General features: G+C 47.8%; 1 protein-coding gene across 7 annotated transcripts in view; it reads left to right on the top strand.

Annotated features, from left to right (window-relative positions):
- Positions 1-1,284: 1,284 nt before the first annotated feature.
- The window catches only part of E2F3 (E2F transcription factor 3), a 90,823-nt gene continuing 76,361 nt past the window's right edge, over positions 1,285-15,746 (top strand). For 4 of the 7 annotated variants that reach the window (XR_012434211.1, XM_045390551.3, XM_045390550.2 and 1 more), the window contains exon 1: positions 1,508-2,230. Coding sequence is in view for 6 of the 7 variants with exons in the window: in XM_045390551.3 (XP_045246486.2) it covers positions 1,838-2,230 (393 nt within the window). In the remaining variant the exon portion in view is untranslated. Of the gene's footprint in view, positions 1,345-1,507; positions 2,231-3,232; positions 3,438-15,746 lie in introns of those variants that run through there. The other 3 variants (XM_045390552.2, XM_074038812.1, XM_074038811.1) reach the window with 2 other exon arrangements.

The following is a 15,746-nucleotide window of genomic DNA, read 5'->3' as shown; positions in this document are numbered from 1 at the left end:
ACTTTTAACTCATCTGTTTCAGAAAAGGTAATAAGGCTAAATTATTAAGGAGTCCTAGCCTGAGCTGACACATCTTGTCAGGTGTTTCATAGCACTCTGAGTAGGAGTTTTGGGAAATTAATAATAATGAAAATCTTGTGAAAGGGCTCAAGGTGTTGCAATCCTCATCACCTATGAGCACCAATTTGCAGCTGTTTTGCACATAACTATAAATTATGACCTAGTCTCTACATATATACCTTTCCCCACATTCCTGCAGGGGTCTCTCTTCCTGCTCAGTCTCAGGAGCAAGCTTTAATTTTAAGACACTTGAATACTTGAACAAATTCAGGGGTCAGTTTGACAATCATTTTATATTTTTCTAGTTTACTTAAAACTAGATAATTTCTAGTTTACTTAAAAACAACAACACTATTTTAAAAATACTTTGGGATAGGTTTGAGTCGTGTTTGCTTCCAGTCAGAGAACTTCTTACAAAACTAAAGATACAAAGTGCTGATGCCCGGGCGTGCCAGCGTTTGTTGGGGGCACGACGTCATCGTGGGAAGCGTGTACTTTTTCGGATTACTGCTTGGCGGATTAGAAACCCGCAGATCAGTTCTAGGTTAGCCCTGATTAACTGCCCTAGGTGTTTCTGGGCCAGAGGGAATATCTGCCGGACTCAAACCAATACTCGTCGTAAGACAAAGGAGTTAATTTGTACTTTACCCCTATCCAGGCTAATAATGAAGGTACCGGGAATGATCTGGAATGTTAACTGGTGCCCGCAATCGCGTCTGCTGAACCTTCTGCCCCCACGATTCTGTCTGCCCACATGCTTCTGTCTATCAGCCCCGGCCTCGGGATCAGCTCTCGCCGCGTCATTGGTTGGATTTCAGAAAGGGAGAAGCCCACGATTTAAAGGGCTCCTTTTCCACCTGCCAGGCATAGTCCGCATGGTCCAACTTGCCTTTGGCACACATTTGGAAGAATCTCGTGCTGCTGTTCGTATATTGCACTGACTGGTCAAAGGAAAGAGAGTGTTCCCTTAGTCACCTTGACAATTTCCAAAAGCGAAACTTGCGCTCTAGACTAGATCTACACTGAGTCTGCGGGGCGCGGAGTCCCTGCCCAGGTCAGTAGAGCCGGCCCGGCGGGGGGGCGGGGACAGGGGCGGAGCCTAGGCCAGGCGTGGTCTTCCGTGGGAGAGAAGGAAAGTCTTTGCCCCACCCCCTAAAAACTGCTCTTCTCCCAGCCAATCAAGGAGACCTATGCAAATAGGGTCCCTGTCGCCCCGGTAACCATGATGCACGGCAGCCAATGGAAACCTGCAAATCGCGGCCCTGCTCCACGATTGGAACTAAAGTAAGGAGCTAGAGGCCCAATGGGCTGTGGGAACGGTCCTCGGCGGGTTGAGGGGCGGGGATATGCAAATATGGTTTGAAAAGCCGGCGGGAAATCCGAGTTTCGCGGGAGGACCTTGGCGCGTAAACCGTATCCCTTCATTCATTGTCAGCAGCAGCTTCCTGGAGCCATTTTTCAGCTGCCGGCCGCAGCACCCGGGCTGCCGCCGCCGCCTCGCAATCCGTTGCATCGGCCGCCCCCGACGCCTCCATCCCCGCTTGGGGCCCGATATCCGTGCGGCCGGGACCCTCCTCTCTCCAGAGCCCCGATTATTTTTGGCCCCCGGGGCCTGTGCGGTGCGGAAAAATAAAAAGAAAAGAGAGAGAGGGGGCTCGGAAGCGCCGGGCGGGGAGGAGAGAAGGAGGAGAGACTTGGAAACTCCGACTGCAAATAATAAAGAAATTGAAAACAATACATTAATATACCATAACACTAAAAAGAGCAGGAGCGAGAGATGAGAAAGGGGATCCAGCCCGCTCTGGAGCAGTACCTGGTGACCGCCGGGGGTGGGGAGGGGGCGGCTGTCGTCGCCGCCGCCGCTGCAGCCTCCATGGACAAAAGGGCACTGCTAGCCAGCCCCGGCTTCGCCGCCGCCGCCGCCGCTGCCGCCGCCCCGGGCGCGTACATCCAGATCCTCACCACGAACACTTCCACCACCTCCTGTTCCTCCTCCCTCCAAAGCGGCGCCGTAGCCGCCGGCCCCCTCCTCCCCAGTGCCCCCGGCGCGGAGCAGACCGCCGGCAGCCTCCTCTACACCACGCCGCACGGACCCTCCAGCAGAGCCGGGCTGCTGCAGCAGCCACCAGCCCTGGGACGCGGCGGCAGCGGCGGCGGCGGCGGCCCTCCGGTAATACCCTCCCTCCCCACCGTCCCCAGCCCCGGCGGGAGGTGGGCTCGCACCGCGCGGGGTCGTGGGCGCGCTGCGGACCGCTCAGGGAGAGCAGTGGGCCGAGCATCGTGGGCCTTGGGGGCTGCCCCTCCAACGAGGGTTCATTGTTAGACCTGAGTGCTCTCCCCGGCGCCAGGAGGGTCGGGGGGCTCGGCCAGGCGCGCGGGGCGGCGGGGATTGCCTTGGCGCGAACCACATCAAACACTCCAAAACTTTTCGCGGCCCCCCCTTCTTTTCCTGCACTTTTCCCTACCCCCACTCTCCCTTCCCCTCCAACCCGAAGCTTCCTCTTTCTCGGGCGTAGGAAGGGGTCACGCCCCGGATGGAGAAGGGGGTGGGGGAGGGAGCAGTGAACTGGGGTGTGGGGGGCTCTGAAGGGTGGAAACCGGGGGACTGTTGGGGTGCTCGCCCCCAGTCTGCCTTGAAGGCTCGTTGGCGGCCGGGGGTCCCTGCGGCGTGCTCGGAGCGCAGGGGATCGGCGGGGCTGCGCTTGACACATTTTAGGATCAGTAACTCCCAGCAACAAAGGGGCTGGGGGAGGTGGAGGGGAGTCGGGCGTGGGGGAGGTGGGGCTGGAAGCCGGGTGCGGACTGGGGCGTGGGCTGTCTGGGGTGAGGGGCTTGCCGGCTGGCGCTCTGGCCTGGGCGCATCCTGGTGGTGGCAGCGGCGGCGCCCGCGTGGCCCGAGCGCCCAGGCCTTCCTCGCCGGGCCCCGGGCCTGCCCTTGACCCGCCTCTCCCCTTGCCCCTTCCTTCCCCGCCCTGTCCCCCTCTCCGCCCCCCGGCGACGGAGGGCGGGGGCAGCCGGGTTCCCGTCCCGCCGCCTGGGTCTGTCCCTCTCTCCGGGACCCGCCGGTGACGTTTCGCACACGTGCGCGCAGGACGCGCCTGTGACTGGGGAGGAGGCGGCGGCGGGAGGGGGCGCTGGAGGGGGAGAGGGGGGCACCCACTTCCTCCTGCTCGCCGGCTCCCTGGCCTGGGACGGTCCCGGCGCCCTCGCACCCGCCCCCGGCACCGCCACCCTCCCTCTCCTCTCCCCACCCCCCCACCGGCGCCCGCCCTCGCCCTGCGCCGCCGGTCTGTTCGGCCCTCCGGGCCCCCTCTCCAGCCGGCCCCCCACCTCCCCCCGGAGCCAGGCTGGTTTCGGAAATGCCCTTACAGCAGCAGGTTAGTGACCGGGACGGCTCGGGGGCCGCCGACGCCGCGGGGGCACCGGATTCTGTTGGGGGCTGAAGCGGTGAGGGTAGGCGGTTGAGCGGGGTTTTGGAGTGGGAACGGGGGGTTGGGTGCTCGAGGGAAATGAGTAAGCAAGAAAAATCTAACTAAGTAAATGCCCCGGCCTCCGGTTCTAGGAACCTCGGGGCGGGAGTGTCTGCCCCAGGGGGTGGGTATGGTGTTTACGTGGATTTTTTTTCTAGGGGGCAGATGGATGGGCGATAGAAAACCGGAGGGGGCTTCTCGCCAATGGCCGAGTTGAGCTCTGTTTTCTGTCTTCCTTCCCTTGTGCTGGAGGGGGAGGGGGGCGGGTCAGAGGGTAGGGTGTCTGTAGGATTCCCAGGCCACCCGCCACCCCCTCCCTTTGTCCCTGTAATTTATAAAGCGCCTTTGAGAGATGATTTAGGTCAGTATGCGGCTTCTCTTTTTGTTGGTACTAGAAAGAAGTGTGGCCCGGAGGTCTCCCCTTTCTCCTTTTCTCTCCTTCATTCCCTTCCTCCATGCCTCCGGGTCCTCACCTCGTGGTGAGGCTTGGCCTCCACGGGGCTAGAACCAAACCAGACTCAGATCCATGGTAGTCTGATCATACCAGGCGTGGACCTCACCTTGTCTCAGCTCCAAATGGGTTTAATTTTTGGAGAATCAAGATTTTGCGGGAGTCTTGAAGAAAGTCAGCACATAGGCAGCACTTTGGGAAATGGGATGGGTTTGGGAATAATGAGGCGTTTTTTATTTCTTTCGTGTTCCCAATTTCTCCCCGGGTTCGGTCTTAACTGCTTTCCAGCCCCAGAGATACTTGCTGGGCATGTGTGATGTAGTCTTAGTCAAAGAAGCTCATCGTTTTTTTAGTGACTAGGGTCTGCCAGCAGGGGGGAAACGGAGCACAGTACCTGCTTACACATAACAGTATCCAGTGTGTTGGGTTTTCAGTCACAAGAATATTCCATGCTTTTATTAGCTTCAGATACTCTTACTGACTTGACCTAAGCACGTTTGGACATATTTTAAGCATATTTGACCCCTGCAAAGTTCTGTTACTATTTCATAAACCTAACCTTAAACAACCAGCTAACTGACATACTTCTTGGATTAGATTCACAGATTTATGGGGGGTAGTTTTGATAATGGGAAATTATGAGACCTTCAAGTTGCTTTTTAAAAAATTTTAACAGTGCTTGTTGGGCCAGGTCCCTAAGACTATTTTTCAAGCCAAGTTTATTATATATAGTTCATTGTGTTTAAGTATTTAAAATATACTAAATTACCCTCACCATCTTCCAAGTTATTTCAAAACTTTATTCTCCTTGACATGAAATTATTATTCCAGGAATAATAATATCCTTTTGAGTTTATGTGTACACAAAAGGTTTTTCATTACAGGAATATAAATGTTACTCATATATATTCAGAAGCTTTTTTTATATAAGATTGCAATGTATGCTGAATCATTGGTTATCTACACTTTTTTTTTTGAGACGGAGTCTTATTCTGTCGCCCAGGCTGGAGTGCAATGGCGCGATGTCGGCTCACTGCAACCTCCGCCTCCCGAGTTCAAGCATTCTCCTGCCTCAGCCTCCTGAGTAGCTGGGATTACAGGCGTGAGCCACCACGCCCGGCCAGTTATCTAAACTTTTAAGAGCTATTTCTTCTGGCCGGGCGGCGCGGTGGCTCATGCCTGTAATCCCAGTACTTTGGGAAGCCAAGGCGGGCGGACCACGAGGTCAAGAGATCTAGACCATCATGGCCAACATGGTGAAACCCCGTCTCTACTAAAAATACAAAAATTAGCTGGGCGTGGCGGTGCGTGCCTGTAATCCCAGCTACTCAGGAGGCTGAGGCAGGAAAATCACTTGACCCTGGGAGGCGGAGGTTGCTGTGAGCTGAGATCCCGACACTGCACTCCAGCCTGGCGACAGAGCGAGACTCTTTCTCAGAAAAAAAGAGCTATTTCTTCCGGAAGGGTGTAGGAAATTTATCTAGTCAATGCATACAAAGTTCTAAGCACTGAATATAAAGTTTGAGTTACTGTTTTTCTTATCGAAATTATATTAGACTTCCATGCAAGTCTTCGAATTCTGAATTTTGTTGATACTCTTTCCCTAAGCAGGAACGACAGGATGGGGAAGGCTAAGTGATTGGCTGAATAAAGACCACCTAAACACTGTGTCCAAGAAGAGGTTGAAAAGTCTTCAGGTGGCCAGAGTTGCAGACCTATCTGGTTCTGATCCCAAGTACTGTCTCAAGAATATCTAAGGACTTAACCAGAAGCAACTTCTACACCTTTTTTTCAATGGGGGGAAAAATATGAGTACTACCTTACCAGCTGTAAAGCATCTATTATTTACAAAATGTGTGTTCATTGGCAAATAACTTAATCTCAACTCAGTTTCTTCCTCTGTAACATAGGGACAATAACAGTGTCACCTTTAAGGTTCTTTTGAAGAGTTAAATGTGATAATGGATGTGAAATACTTAGCACAGTGCCTGGCAAAAAGTAGACACCCAGTACAATTCATATTTATTATACAAATGTTAATTTTTTTTCTGACTTAGTGAAATAGTGTAAGGCCAGTTGCACATTGTCCCTTTGTTCACATATATGAACAGAACTGTTAAAAGTCTTTAAGTGGTAGGTAATTAATTATTTATACCCAATTAATTTGGGCTTTTAAATATATAAAACATGGCCATCCTAGGGGTAAAATTGGGATATTTCAGTAAGACACGCCTATACAGAGATAGTGGCGTTGAACTGCCAAGCATATGCCTTGAATTGTGACAAGGCCACGTCATCCTCACTTTTTTGCCTGAGTTCCACTCCGTCCATGATTCCACAGACCTGCCAACTTTTGGATGCAGTTTATGTTAGCGGCTTTTGTTAGACCTGAACTCTCAATCTTCACCATGTCAGAGACATGCATTAGATAAATTCCATCTTAGTTGGTGAACTGTTGGAAATGTAAGAACTACAGAGAAACAGTAGTCAGAAGTGCTACTCAATGGAGCAGACAAGGCTCCATCATTTTCTGCTGCTGCTTCTAAAAAGCAGCTGAAATTATTTTTTTCTAGAAAATTTGGGATTTAATAATGCAAGAGACTATGTCCTGTCACAGTCATAGCAACCTACTGATTATACTTTGGGAAAGAGCCCTCAATGCTTGAAATTTTCATCTAAGAATGGAGGAACCATAGGTGCTATTTCAGCAGGGTCTCTTTTCCTGTACAATTATAAAAAGAAAAGTGCCGGGTTCCTGTGGTTCTATACTCAATAATCTTGCTTCTGCTGAGATATATGGTTGATGCCAAGTTTAAGCTGGGAGACAATTTTTAGTCACTACATACCCCAAAATGGAAGTTTTAATATAATGCAGTGCCCAGACTTGGGCAGTGCAAGTAGCTCCACTGTAATCAGTACCAAGGGCACCACTCTAATCATCCTCTGAAACAAAGCACCCTTAAATATGGCACTGGGAGCTGAAGAACTCCACCTTGTGAACAGGAAAGGATTTTTTGTTTTTCTATAAATCACCACCTTGTGTATTACTTGGAAGAGCAGATTCTGAGGTTAATGTTGTACCGTGTAAAGCTAACTTGAAAACAGAAAATAATACTCTAAGCCTAGACGTGCATAAATAACAATACCTGGAGATTGAAAGACAGGGTGAAAGCTTTTATTGTGGTTTCTCAGAAATATATAAAGCAGTAGTTTTCCTTTAACTCTTCTGTGTTTAATGCTATCTGCAAAGATATATCATCCATACCTTTAACCTCTTTCCTAGGGACTTGGCCCCATTTGGCAAATAGCTTCAAGTACTCATAGTTAATTTTCTGACTGGTTTTCCTAATTTAACCTGATTTTACAAATACTCCATTTGTAGGACCAGTTTACATCCACTTTCCCAAGCTAGCCAACTTCGATTCCCTTTTTAACCATTTACTTCCTGCTAACAGCTTTAACTAGGATGAGTGAAAATCAGTTGCCTATGCTCACCAGGTCGCTGATAGATTCCCATGCTGAAATGATGCAAGGTAAAGAAGGTAGATTTCAGAATTTTGTTTTTTAAAGAGGGGGATCTTCCCTGAATTCTTTGAGGTACTAAGTCTGTGGTTTAATGCGTATTTTCATTCTTGTTAGCAGTTTAAAAATATTTCAGGGACTGTATTTGCAATTGCTAAAAAGCATTTTTTCTACTAATCATTTTTCATGGGACTTACAATGGAAGATAACTGGGAAAGCAGTAAATATAGGAAACCACTAATAGTGTCTCCTTCCTACCCTGACCCTCTCTTCGGCTTCAAAAAGTGATGAGGAAAATGTATCTTTCACAACGAAAAGTTATACCACAGAAGGTACCGAAAAGCAACAACTGCCTTTGGGGACAGGAAACTTGCAGAGTGAGGATTATTATAGAGGGATAACATACCGAGTTTTTATTTCAATAAGAGGGAAATTGGTTTATATTCTGTTCACACTTGTTTCAGACCCTCTCCTCTAAAAACAATGTGTTTTTGGAATTCAAGGAATGTACATTACAAGAATACATTCTTTCCCCAACCTTAACTGGGGGTCAGTCTTATGGCCACCATATTTGTCTACAATATAACTTTTAAAAAATATAATTTTGCCCTCAAATACTCTCGTATCCAATGCAATATAACTGAAGGAGAAGTGATAAAGCCACTGGTTGCCAGATTGTATCACAAAGCCAGATGCACTTTGCTTTGATGAAGAATCTGAGTGATGCAGGCCCCCACTTAGCTTTATAAACTAAGGCAGGGGTTTATGTCAGCTCGAGGTAGAAAGCAGTGAGAATTGGCAGCTGATGGAATAGGAAGGGGTGAGAAGAATAAAAAATAATTGACTTCAGTCTGCTTTCCATTACTGTAGCCCAGCTCTCTGGGGCCATTTGTATGGTCTAGACAACATTCTTAGAACTTGACAGCCCATGAGAATGATAGTTTAGGTTGGCATGGGCAATAGTTGGTACTTACACTGGTCTTGGAATCGTAATGTTTGAGAGGTGTAAGGCAAAAGAGTCCTCATCTGTCCAATCCCCTTCATGTTGCAGGTGAGGAAATTCAGGCCCAGCACTGTTAAATTACTTGCCCAAGGTCACAGGTCTTTGCTAGTGGCAAAGCCAAAACCGAAACTGGAGACTTTTGAATTCTTAGAAACCTCGTTCACCAAGAGGTTAACTGTGTCTCATGAACCCTATATGAGAAAATTGGGGTGTGTAGAACACATTTTAGATTTCCTTCAGGAGTGGTTACCTTTTTTAAAAACGTGCACATAAAGAGGTATCCTTTAAACAGTTGGCTGTGGGATAATGACTTATTCCCAAAGATACAAAATAAGCAAGGCTACTTTGGATGTTAAATGAAAGGGAATTCTTTAAAAAAGGAAAGAATGACTCTTCAAAACATGATAGTATTTTTTAAAGATTTATTTAATATTCGCTAATTTGTCTTCTATGGTTATATCCTGTTGCTCAAAAAGTGACACATGCTCCATAGAGAATAGAATCTAAAAGGATTTTTGAGACTGTCTTGGGGAGAAGGACACACAGTGCCCCTCTGGTAGTAACGGGGTTTTGTCCTGGGCCACCCACATCCTGAGTGATTGTTACGCTTTCAGAGGTCCCCAGCCCTTGCCCAGTAACATTGAACAAGGTGTTCTTCCTCTGTGGTTAGCTCCAAGATTTCTGGTTTAGCAAAGTGGCTAATCAGTTAACTCTTTAAGAGGAAACTGTCATTCCTTTAGCCAAAGCTAATTTCCTTAAAATGCCTTCTTTTCCTTTTTGGAACTGAGAAAGCTTAAAAATAGAATTGCTTCAAGCCCTGAGGCCTGAAAGTGAAACATAATCTGACGTGGCTGTAGTGCACTGACTCGTTAGGGGCAGCAATATATGGCTTATCTGTAATCCACAAACCAGAAAGGTGCCCAGTGTAGATACGGTCTAACAGCCAGTGAGCATTAAGTACCAACTGATGAGAGCAGCGATCAGTGAAGCTGATTTCCTCTGGAAAGTTTTTTGGCAAGTAGAGTTTGTCTTAGAGAGTGGAGGATTTGAATGCCTCTTGACTTTGTGCTGAGGAGAGCTTCTGTCTGCTCTAGTTTTTATGATCCTGAAGGGTGGTAGCTCTGGACTGTGAGAATAATGGGCAGTGAACTCAGGGTCTGTATATTTCGTTCCACTCTGCTCTTCCCCATGTCTGATGCTTTGGGGGCTCCACTTCTGATACGTAACCAGAGCAGCATCCCTGAGGCCCCCACTATCTCCTGTGTGCCTTTCTGCATCTGGCAGTCCCTTGGAGAGAAGGAGGCTCATGGGTTTATAACCTGCACCCTGTCCTAAACGGCATAGTGAGGGGCAGCTCAGTATAAGGTCAGGCCACTTAGCCTGGAGCCAGAGTGCCTGTGTTGTTCTGACTCTGCTTACTGGCCCTGTGACTTTGGGCAAGAAACTTGGCCTCTATGTTTTCATTTCCTCATCCGTAAATTGGGAACAATGATAGTACCTACCTTATGGGGTTAGGAAGTTGCAATGAGTTCTTATTTGTAAAGTGCTTAGACCAGTGTCTGGCACGTAAGACGGATTATGTGTTAAGTAGAAGCATGGTAGAATTGCCCTTCCTTTCCACAGCCATCTCCTGGGTGGTCCTTTTGTGATCTTTTTTCTTGGTTTGTTTTTGTTTTGAGACCAAGTCTCATTCTGTTGCCCAGGCTGGAATGTGGTGGTGCATTCTTGGCTCACCGCAACCTCTGCCTCCTGGGTTCAAGCAATTCTCCTGCCTCAGCCTCCCCTGTAACTGGGATTACAGGTGCACGCCACCACACCTGGCTAATTTTTTTGTATTTTTAGTAGAGACAGGGTTTCACCGTGTTGGTCAGGCTGGTCTCGAACTACTGACCTCAGGAGATCCGCCCGCCTCGGCCTCACAAAATGCTGGGATTACAGGCATGAGCCACTGTTACTGGCCTGATCTGTTTTCTTAACTAGCCCTTAGTGTTCATTTCACCCTATTGCACCTCTCTAAAAATGGTGATGATAGGAAGGAGAAGTAAACCATGGAATGCCTCTCGCCTAATGTAGTCTTTAGGGTCTAGGGTGTTTGTATTTCTTTATAAGCTGCCCATTGACTTGAGAGAAAGAACAGAAGAATAAGCTTCTTGTAGTAGTACTATCAGTAGTGATAGTTTCATGAATAAAACCTTTATTTCTGTGATTAAATGTTTTTATAAAGTGGCACTATTAGCATGAATGACACAATTAACATAATTTCACTCCTGTGCAGTAAACCATGGCTTAAGACTGAATGGCAAGAATCAGGGGTGTCTGAGCTCCTGGGCCCTGCCAGACTCGGAGCCCCTGCCAGTGTGTGTATATCGAGGCAAGGTGGGGGGTTGTCTTGCTCTCCAGAGACAATGGAACCTGCCTCTGGGCCTCCCTTTTCCCTTCTCATCTCCTCACCCCTCCTTTTTTATGTTACATCTGTTCCTTCCCCTTCACCTTGCCCTTTGACTGGCTCTTAGAAGGAAGCGGACTTGCCGCCTTCAGTGGCTGCTTCCCGGACTCACCAAATTACTTACCACCTTTTCCTGGCATCAAGGGATGGTGAAATCTTGCCTTTGCTGTCTTGCTTCCCATTCCTCTGCACCCGGCTGCTGCGACGGTGTGGTGCTGCAGGCCCTGCAGGTTTCCCTCTGGTGTGTTTGCTTGTGGCTTCTCCCTCCCACCTTACTCCTTTTGTTGCCCTCCTCCCACTGGCCCATCGAGGCCCACATCAAGGGAAGGCATAGGCACAGCCTCCCCCAGTTTCCCAGGGGCTTGGGCCTCTCCCTTCCCTTGGGTTACTGCTTCTTTCCTGTAGCACCTCGTATCCTAATCTTGCATGTTCATGACTTACTCCCCTTCTAAACCTGTAAGCTCCAAGAAATCGGTCTGGCTTGCTTTTTCATCATGTGGTCCCTGCCGTGCTGGCTACACTATAGACTCAGCTATCTGAGAAGAGGCATTTTCATTAGACACCTTCCATGTGCTTGGCACCCCATTAGTCCTGTTGGGGATACAAAAGAAGTATGAGGTATGATCCACCCACTCTTGAGTTTACAGTCTGTTGAGGAGACAAGCTTTAAACACAAGTTGATCTGCAAGCAAGACTAAACAGGCGGTAGGGAGAAAACAAGACTCATCTAGTCCTCAGTTGTATGGTGTTGACAGGAAGTGCCAGAGGAACAGGTGAGAGTCACCAGACTCCAGCTGGGCCGTGAGATAGGGAGGCCACGGCTGCCATGGTTGTCAATCTTGGAGCACATTAGGGCGCACATTTGAATCTCCCAGGGTGCTTTTTAAAAATACTGATACCTAGGCCCCACCCAGACTAATCAGAATATCTGGGGGTGAGATTAAGACATGGATTTTTTTTTTTTTTTTTTTTTAATGTGCTCAGTTAGAACCTCCGGGCTCAGTGGAAAGGGAAGATTGGGGAGGTCCTTCCTGGCAGGGAGACGTAAGTCAAAGGCAGGCAGGCAGAAAGATTGGCATCAGGAGGTAGCATTTGGACTAGAGTCGTCAGTATGGGGAGATAACAGGACCGAAGGTTGGATGTGTTGGCAAAACTGATCTAGAATTGGAGTTGCTTTCCTACACAGACTGGGCAGGGAGTAAATTGGAGGGGGGGAAGTTTGAGTGGCATGGGGATTGTTCACAAACAAAGAAGGAACATACTATCAAAAGGGGGCCTTGGGACCTGGTCACAGGCAGTGGCTGCCAGAGGGGATGGCAGGCCCTGTGTTTCACCAGGTCTTCAGCCTTCTCAAAATGCCAAAAATCTACCAGTTTTAAAATGTTGGCTCAATTTAAAAGGAAATTGCGCAGGCCAAACAAAATAGGTCTCTAGGCCAGATTTGGCTTAAGGGCTACCACTCAGCAGTCTCTGGTCTATGGGATAATAATAGCTAATGTTTATCGAGTGCCCGCATGTATCGAGGGCACGAAACTAAGTGCTTTACTCGCATTAGCACATTATCCACATAACAACCTATGAAGTGGGTATTATTATCATCCTTGTTCTGCACAGGGAAACAGACAGCCAGGGGTTAATGGCCTGGCTCAGGGCCCCACTAATAAGTGGGGCAACTGAAATTAAACCCAAGGAGCCTGGCTCCACAGTCTCAGCTTATTCCTAGTATTTATCCTCTGTGGTCTCTGGCATTGTATTAAGTAGTAAAAACCCAAGATACCTGTCAAAAAGAAATAATCCAGTGTTTTCCGAGTTTACCTGATTGCCTGTAGCACTTCTTTCAGATTCAGATTCCCAGGCTCCATCCCTATCCTCAGTCAGAGAAGCACTAAGATCTTCTGATGAAACATTCTGGAAGCGCTGCTAGTTGAGCACCGGGAAAAGTTATCGAATCTAGATTGGCCAGGTGAAGGCAGGAGCCTTCTGCCGCATCCATTCACATTATGCTCATCTCAGCTCTTCCTCGGTGGGAAAGACCCCAGGGTCCCAAGCTTCATGCCTGTTCTTGTGGTTCCAAAACTTGTGGACTCCCAGGTTGTAACCCATGCAAAACATACAAAGATGAGTCACCCAAAACTTAAAAGATGTGAAACAAGAAGTGGCTTCTTGGATTCTCAAGCGGTTGAGAATCCAAGCTCAGGAGGTCAAAGTAGGCTCGGTGGCTACACGCCAGGCACCAGCACCAGCTGGGTACCCTTGAGTGGTTTTTCTGCCTTTACAGTAGGAAGACTTTTCATTCTGTTTTGTCTGGACCTGCCTGGAACACAAGTAACCAAGTGGACAGAGCCAGAAATGTGAATAAGAGGACCAGAGCACACCATCTAGAGTATGGTACTATTGAGTTGATGAGTCTGGAAACAGGATGGCAGCAATGATGGTGTGAAAAGGCGGGTGGAAGTGAAGGGCAGGTTAAGGGAGAAAAGAAATACAAGACCTTTGACTCCCAAATGTTTAACTCCAGGGGCTGGAATAATGGGTGAGGCCAAGCTTCTCCTCCGTCTGGGGTGTGCACTGTGTGGAAGGCATGATTAGTTAGAATGGATGGGGTGGTTGTGAGTGACTCCGTGGGCCATCCTGTTTTCTAAGGGGCTGAGTCTGAGCACTGGAAATGGGACTTTGGCATAGAGGTTATAGTGGAAGTGTTGATGAACAATAGCAGGCCAAGACCTGGTCTCCCTAGCTTACAAATAAAAGAAATTTAACATGGTGCCACAAAAACCTTTCATCATTTTCACTTCTTCCTCTGTAATATGAAGACGAGACAAATTCATCAGGTTGATTTTTGGGGATCGATACTGTCAGGGCTCGCAGAGACGAGCCATCAGATGTTATTTATTACATGCTTTACCCCGTCTCCTAGCTGCTGTGAGAAAGCCCACAGTTTGCAGCCTCACAAAGCAAAGAGCCAGCTGGAAAGTACTGTGCATCCAGAAAGGTCACATAGTCATGTCCTGAACCAAGATAGCTCTTTTTGCCATGATGTCCTACACTGTCTGATTTTTCTGATTTAAAAAAAAAATTTTTTTTTTGAATTTATTTTCTTAAGCTCTAGCATCCTAAAGTTTAAACATATGAACCTTTGAATACTCCTGTGACGGAAAGAGCCATGTAAATTCTAAGTATCTCTATAATTGACTTTTAATATGTTACTTGTGTTTAAACCCAATTTGCAACACCCCTTTCGTTGACTACTGTGGTCACTATGTTGGGTAGCAGAACTTGTGACCATCACACTGATAACATAAAGTTTCCCACCTTTCATGTTGCTGTTTTCCTTGTTAGCATCTCAGACATCCCAATTCTGGGAATAATCTCTAGGAGGCAAGGTTTTCAGCTTCGGAAACCCGTGCGTCACACAGTGGTGTGGTATGGAAGGCGTGTGGACTTGAAGATCTGGCTCCAGAAACAGGCTCTGCTAATTACCAGTGGGTGACCTTTTATAAATTACATCCATGAGCTGTAGTTACCTAAAATAGTGATCCTCTCTCCTTCACTGGCTGGAAGGATTAAATGAGATAGTGTTTATAGGAAATGTACTTTGTGTTCCTTAGTTCCCTCCCCCCGCCACTCCCCATGGTAGGAACTCTTGAGTACTCATTGAATCTGAACTCTCGGCATTTTTACCTCCTTCAGGGAAAACAGACTATTGGACAGTCTCTTACTGATCACCCGCTTTTGTGCAGAATGCACTTCCTGATACTCTGGGAGTTTCAGAGGCTACTACGATATCCTTCTGGCCCTCAAGGAGTTCATCTGCAGATGAGAGATGACACATTTTCTTCAATAACTAAGAAAAGAAAGGGCAGTGAAGACCATAAAGAAACAGCAGTGAAGTTTCTTAGACATCCAAACTTGATGGAGGGGACAAAGGAGGCTTTAGGAAGTTTTAAACTGGAACAGGACTTCAGCACTTTTAACATTTTGGTCAGATACTTCTTTGTGGTGATACTCTGGGCAGTTCAACAGTGGTGGAGGGCTGTCCTGTGCATTGTAGCAAGTTTAGCAGGATCCCTGGCCTCCACCCACTTAGATGCCAGTAGTACCCCCCAGTTAACAATAATCGAAATTATCTTCACACTCTCAAATGTCCCCTGAAAGCAAAATCACCCCTAGTTGAGAACCACTGAATTAGACTTTGAAGAAACGGTAACAGGATATCACATTTGCCTCTTCTATATATAGTACATATTTAAATTTTAAAATATGATATACATTTTAAAAGCAAATGATTTCTCATAGCTGGATTAACTTTGGCATGCCTAACTGTTCCATGGCACCCCAGAACTGGGATCCACTGCCCCCACTCTTGGTAGTGCTCTGTGCAGGCCACCTAAGCCCTGTTTTTTGTTTGTTTGTTTGTTTGTTTGTTTGTTTGTTTGTTTTTGAGATGGAGTCTCGCTCTGTCGCCCAGGCTGGAGCGCAGTGGTGCGATCTCGGCTCACTGCAAGCTTCACCTCCTGGGTTCACACCATTCTCCTGCCTCAGCCTCCCAGGTAGCTGGGACTACAGGTTCCCGCCACCACACCTGGCTAATTTTTTGTATTTTTTAGTAGAGACGGGGTTTCACCCTGTTAGCCAGGATGGTCTCTATCTCCTGACCTCATGATCCACCCACCTCAGCCTCCCAAAGTGCTGGGATTACAGACGTGAGCCACCGCACCCGGCCGCCCCGTCTTTTTTATGATCAGGCATGATATTAATTGGCTGCTAGAAGCCTCTCTAACTTGCAGAAGAAAG

The sequence above is a fragment of the Macaca fascicularis genome, chromosome 4, assembly GCF_037993035.2.
Source record: "Macaca fascicularis isolate 582-1 chromosome 4, T2T-MFA8v1.1".
In the NCBI taxonomy this organism is placed as follows: Eukaryota; Metazoa; Chordata; class Mammalia; order Primates; family Cercopithecidae; genus Macaca; species Macaca fascicularis.
Note: the sequence above shows the minus strand (reverse complement) of the source record. Positions and strands in the feature narration are given on the sequence as shown.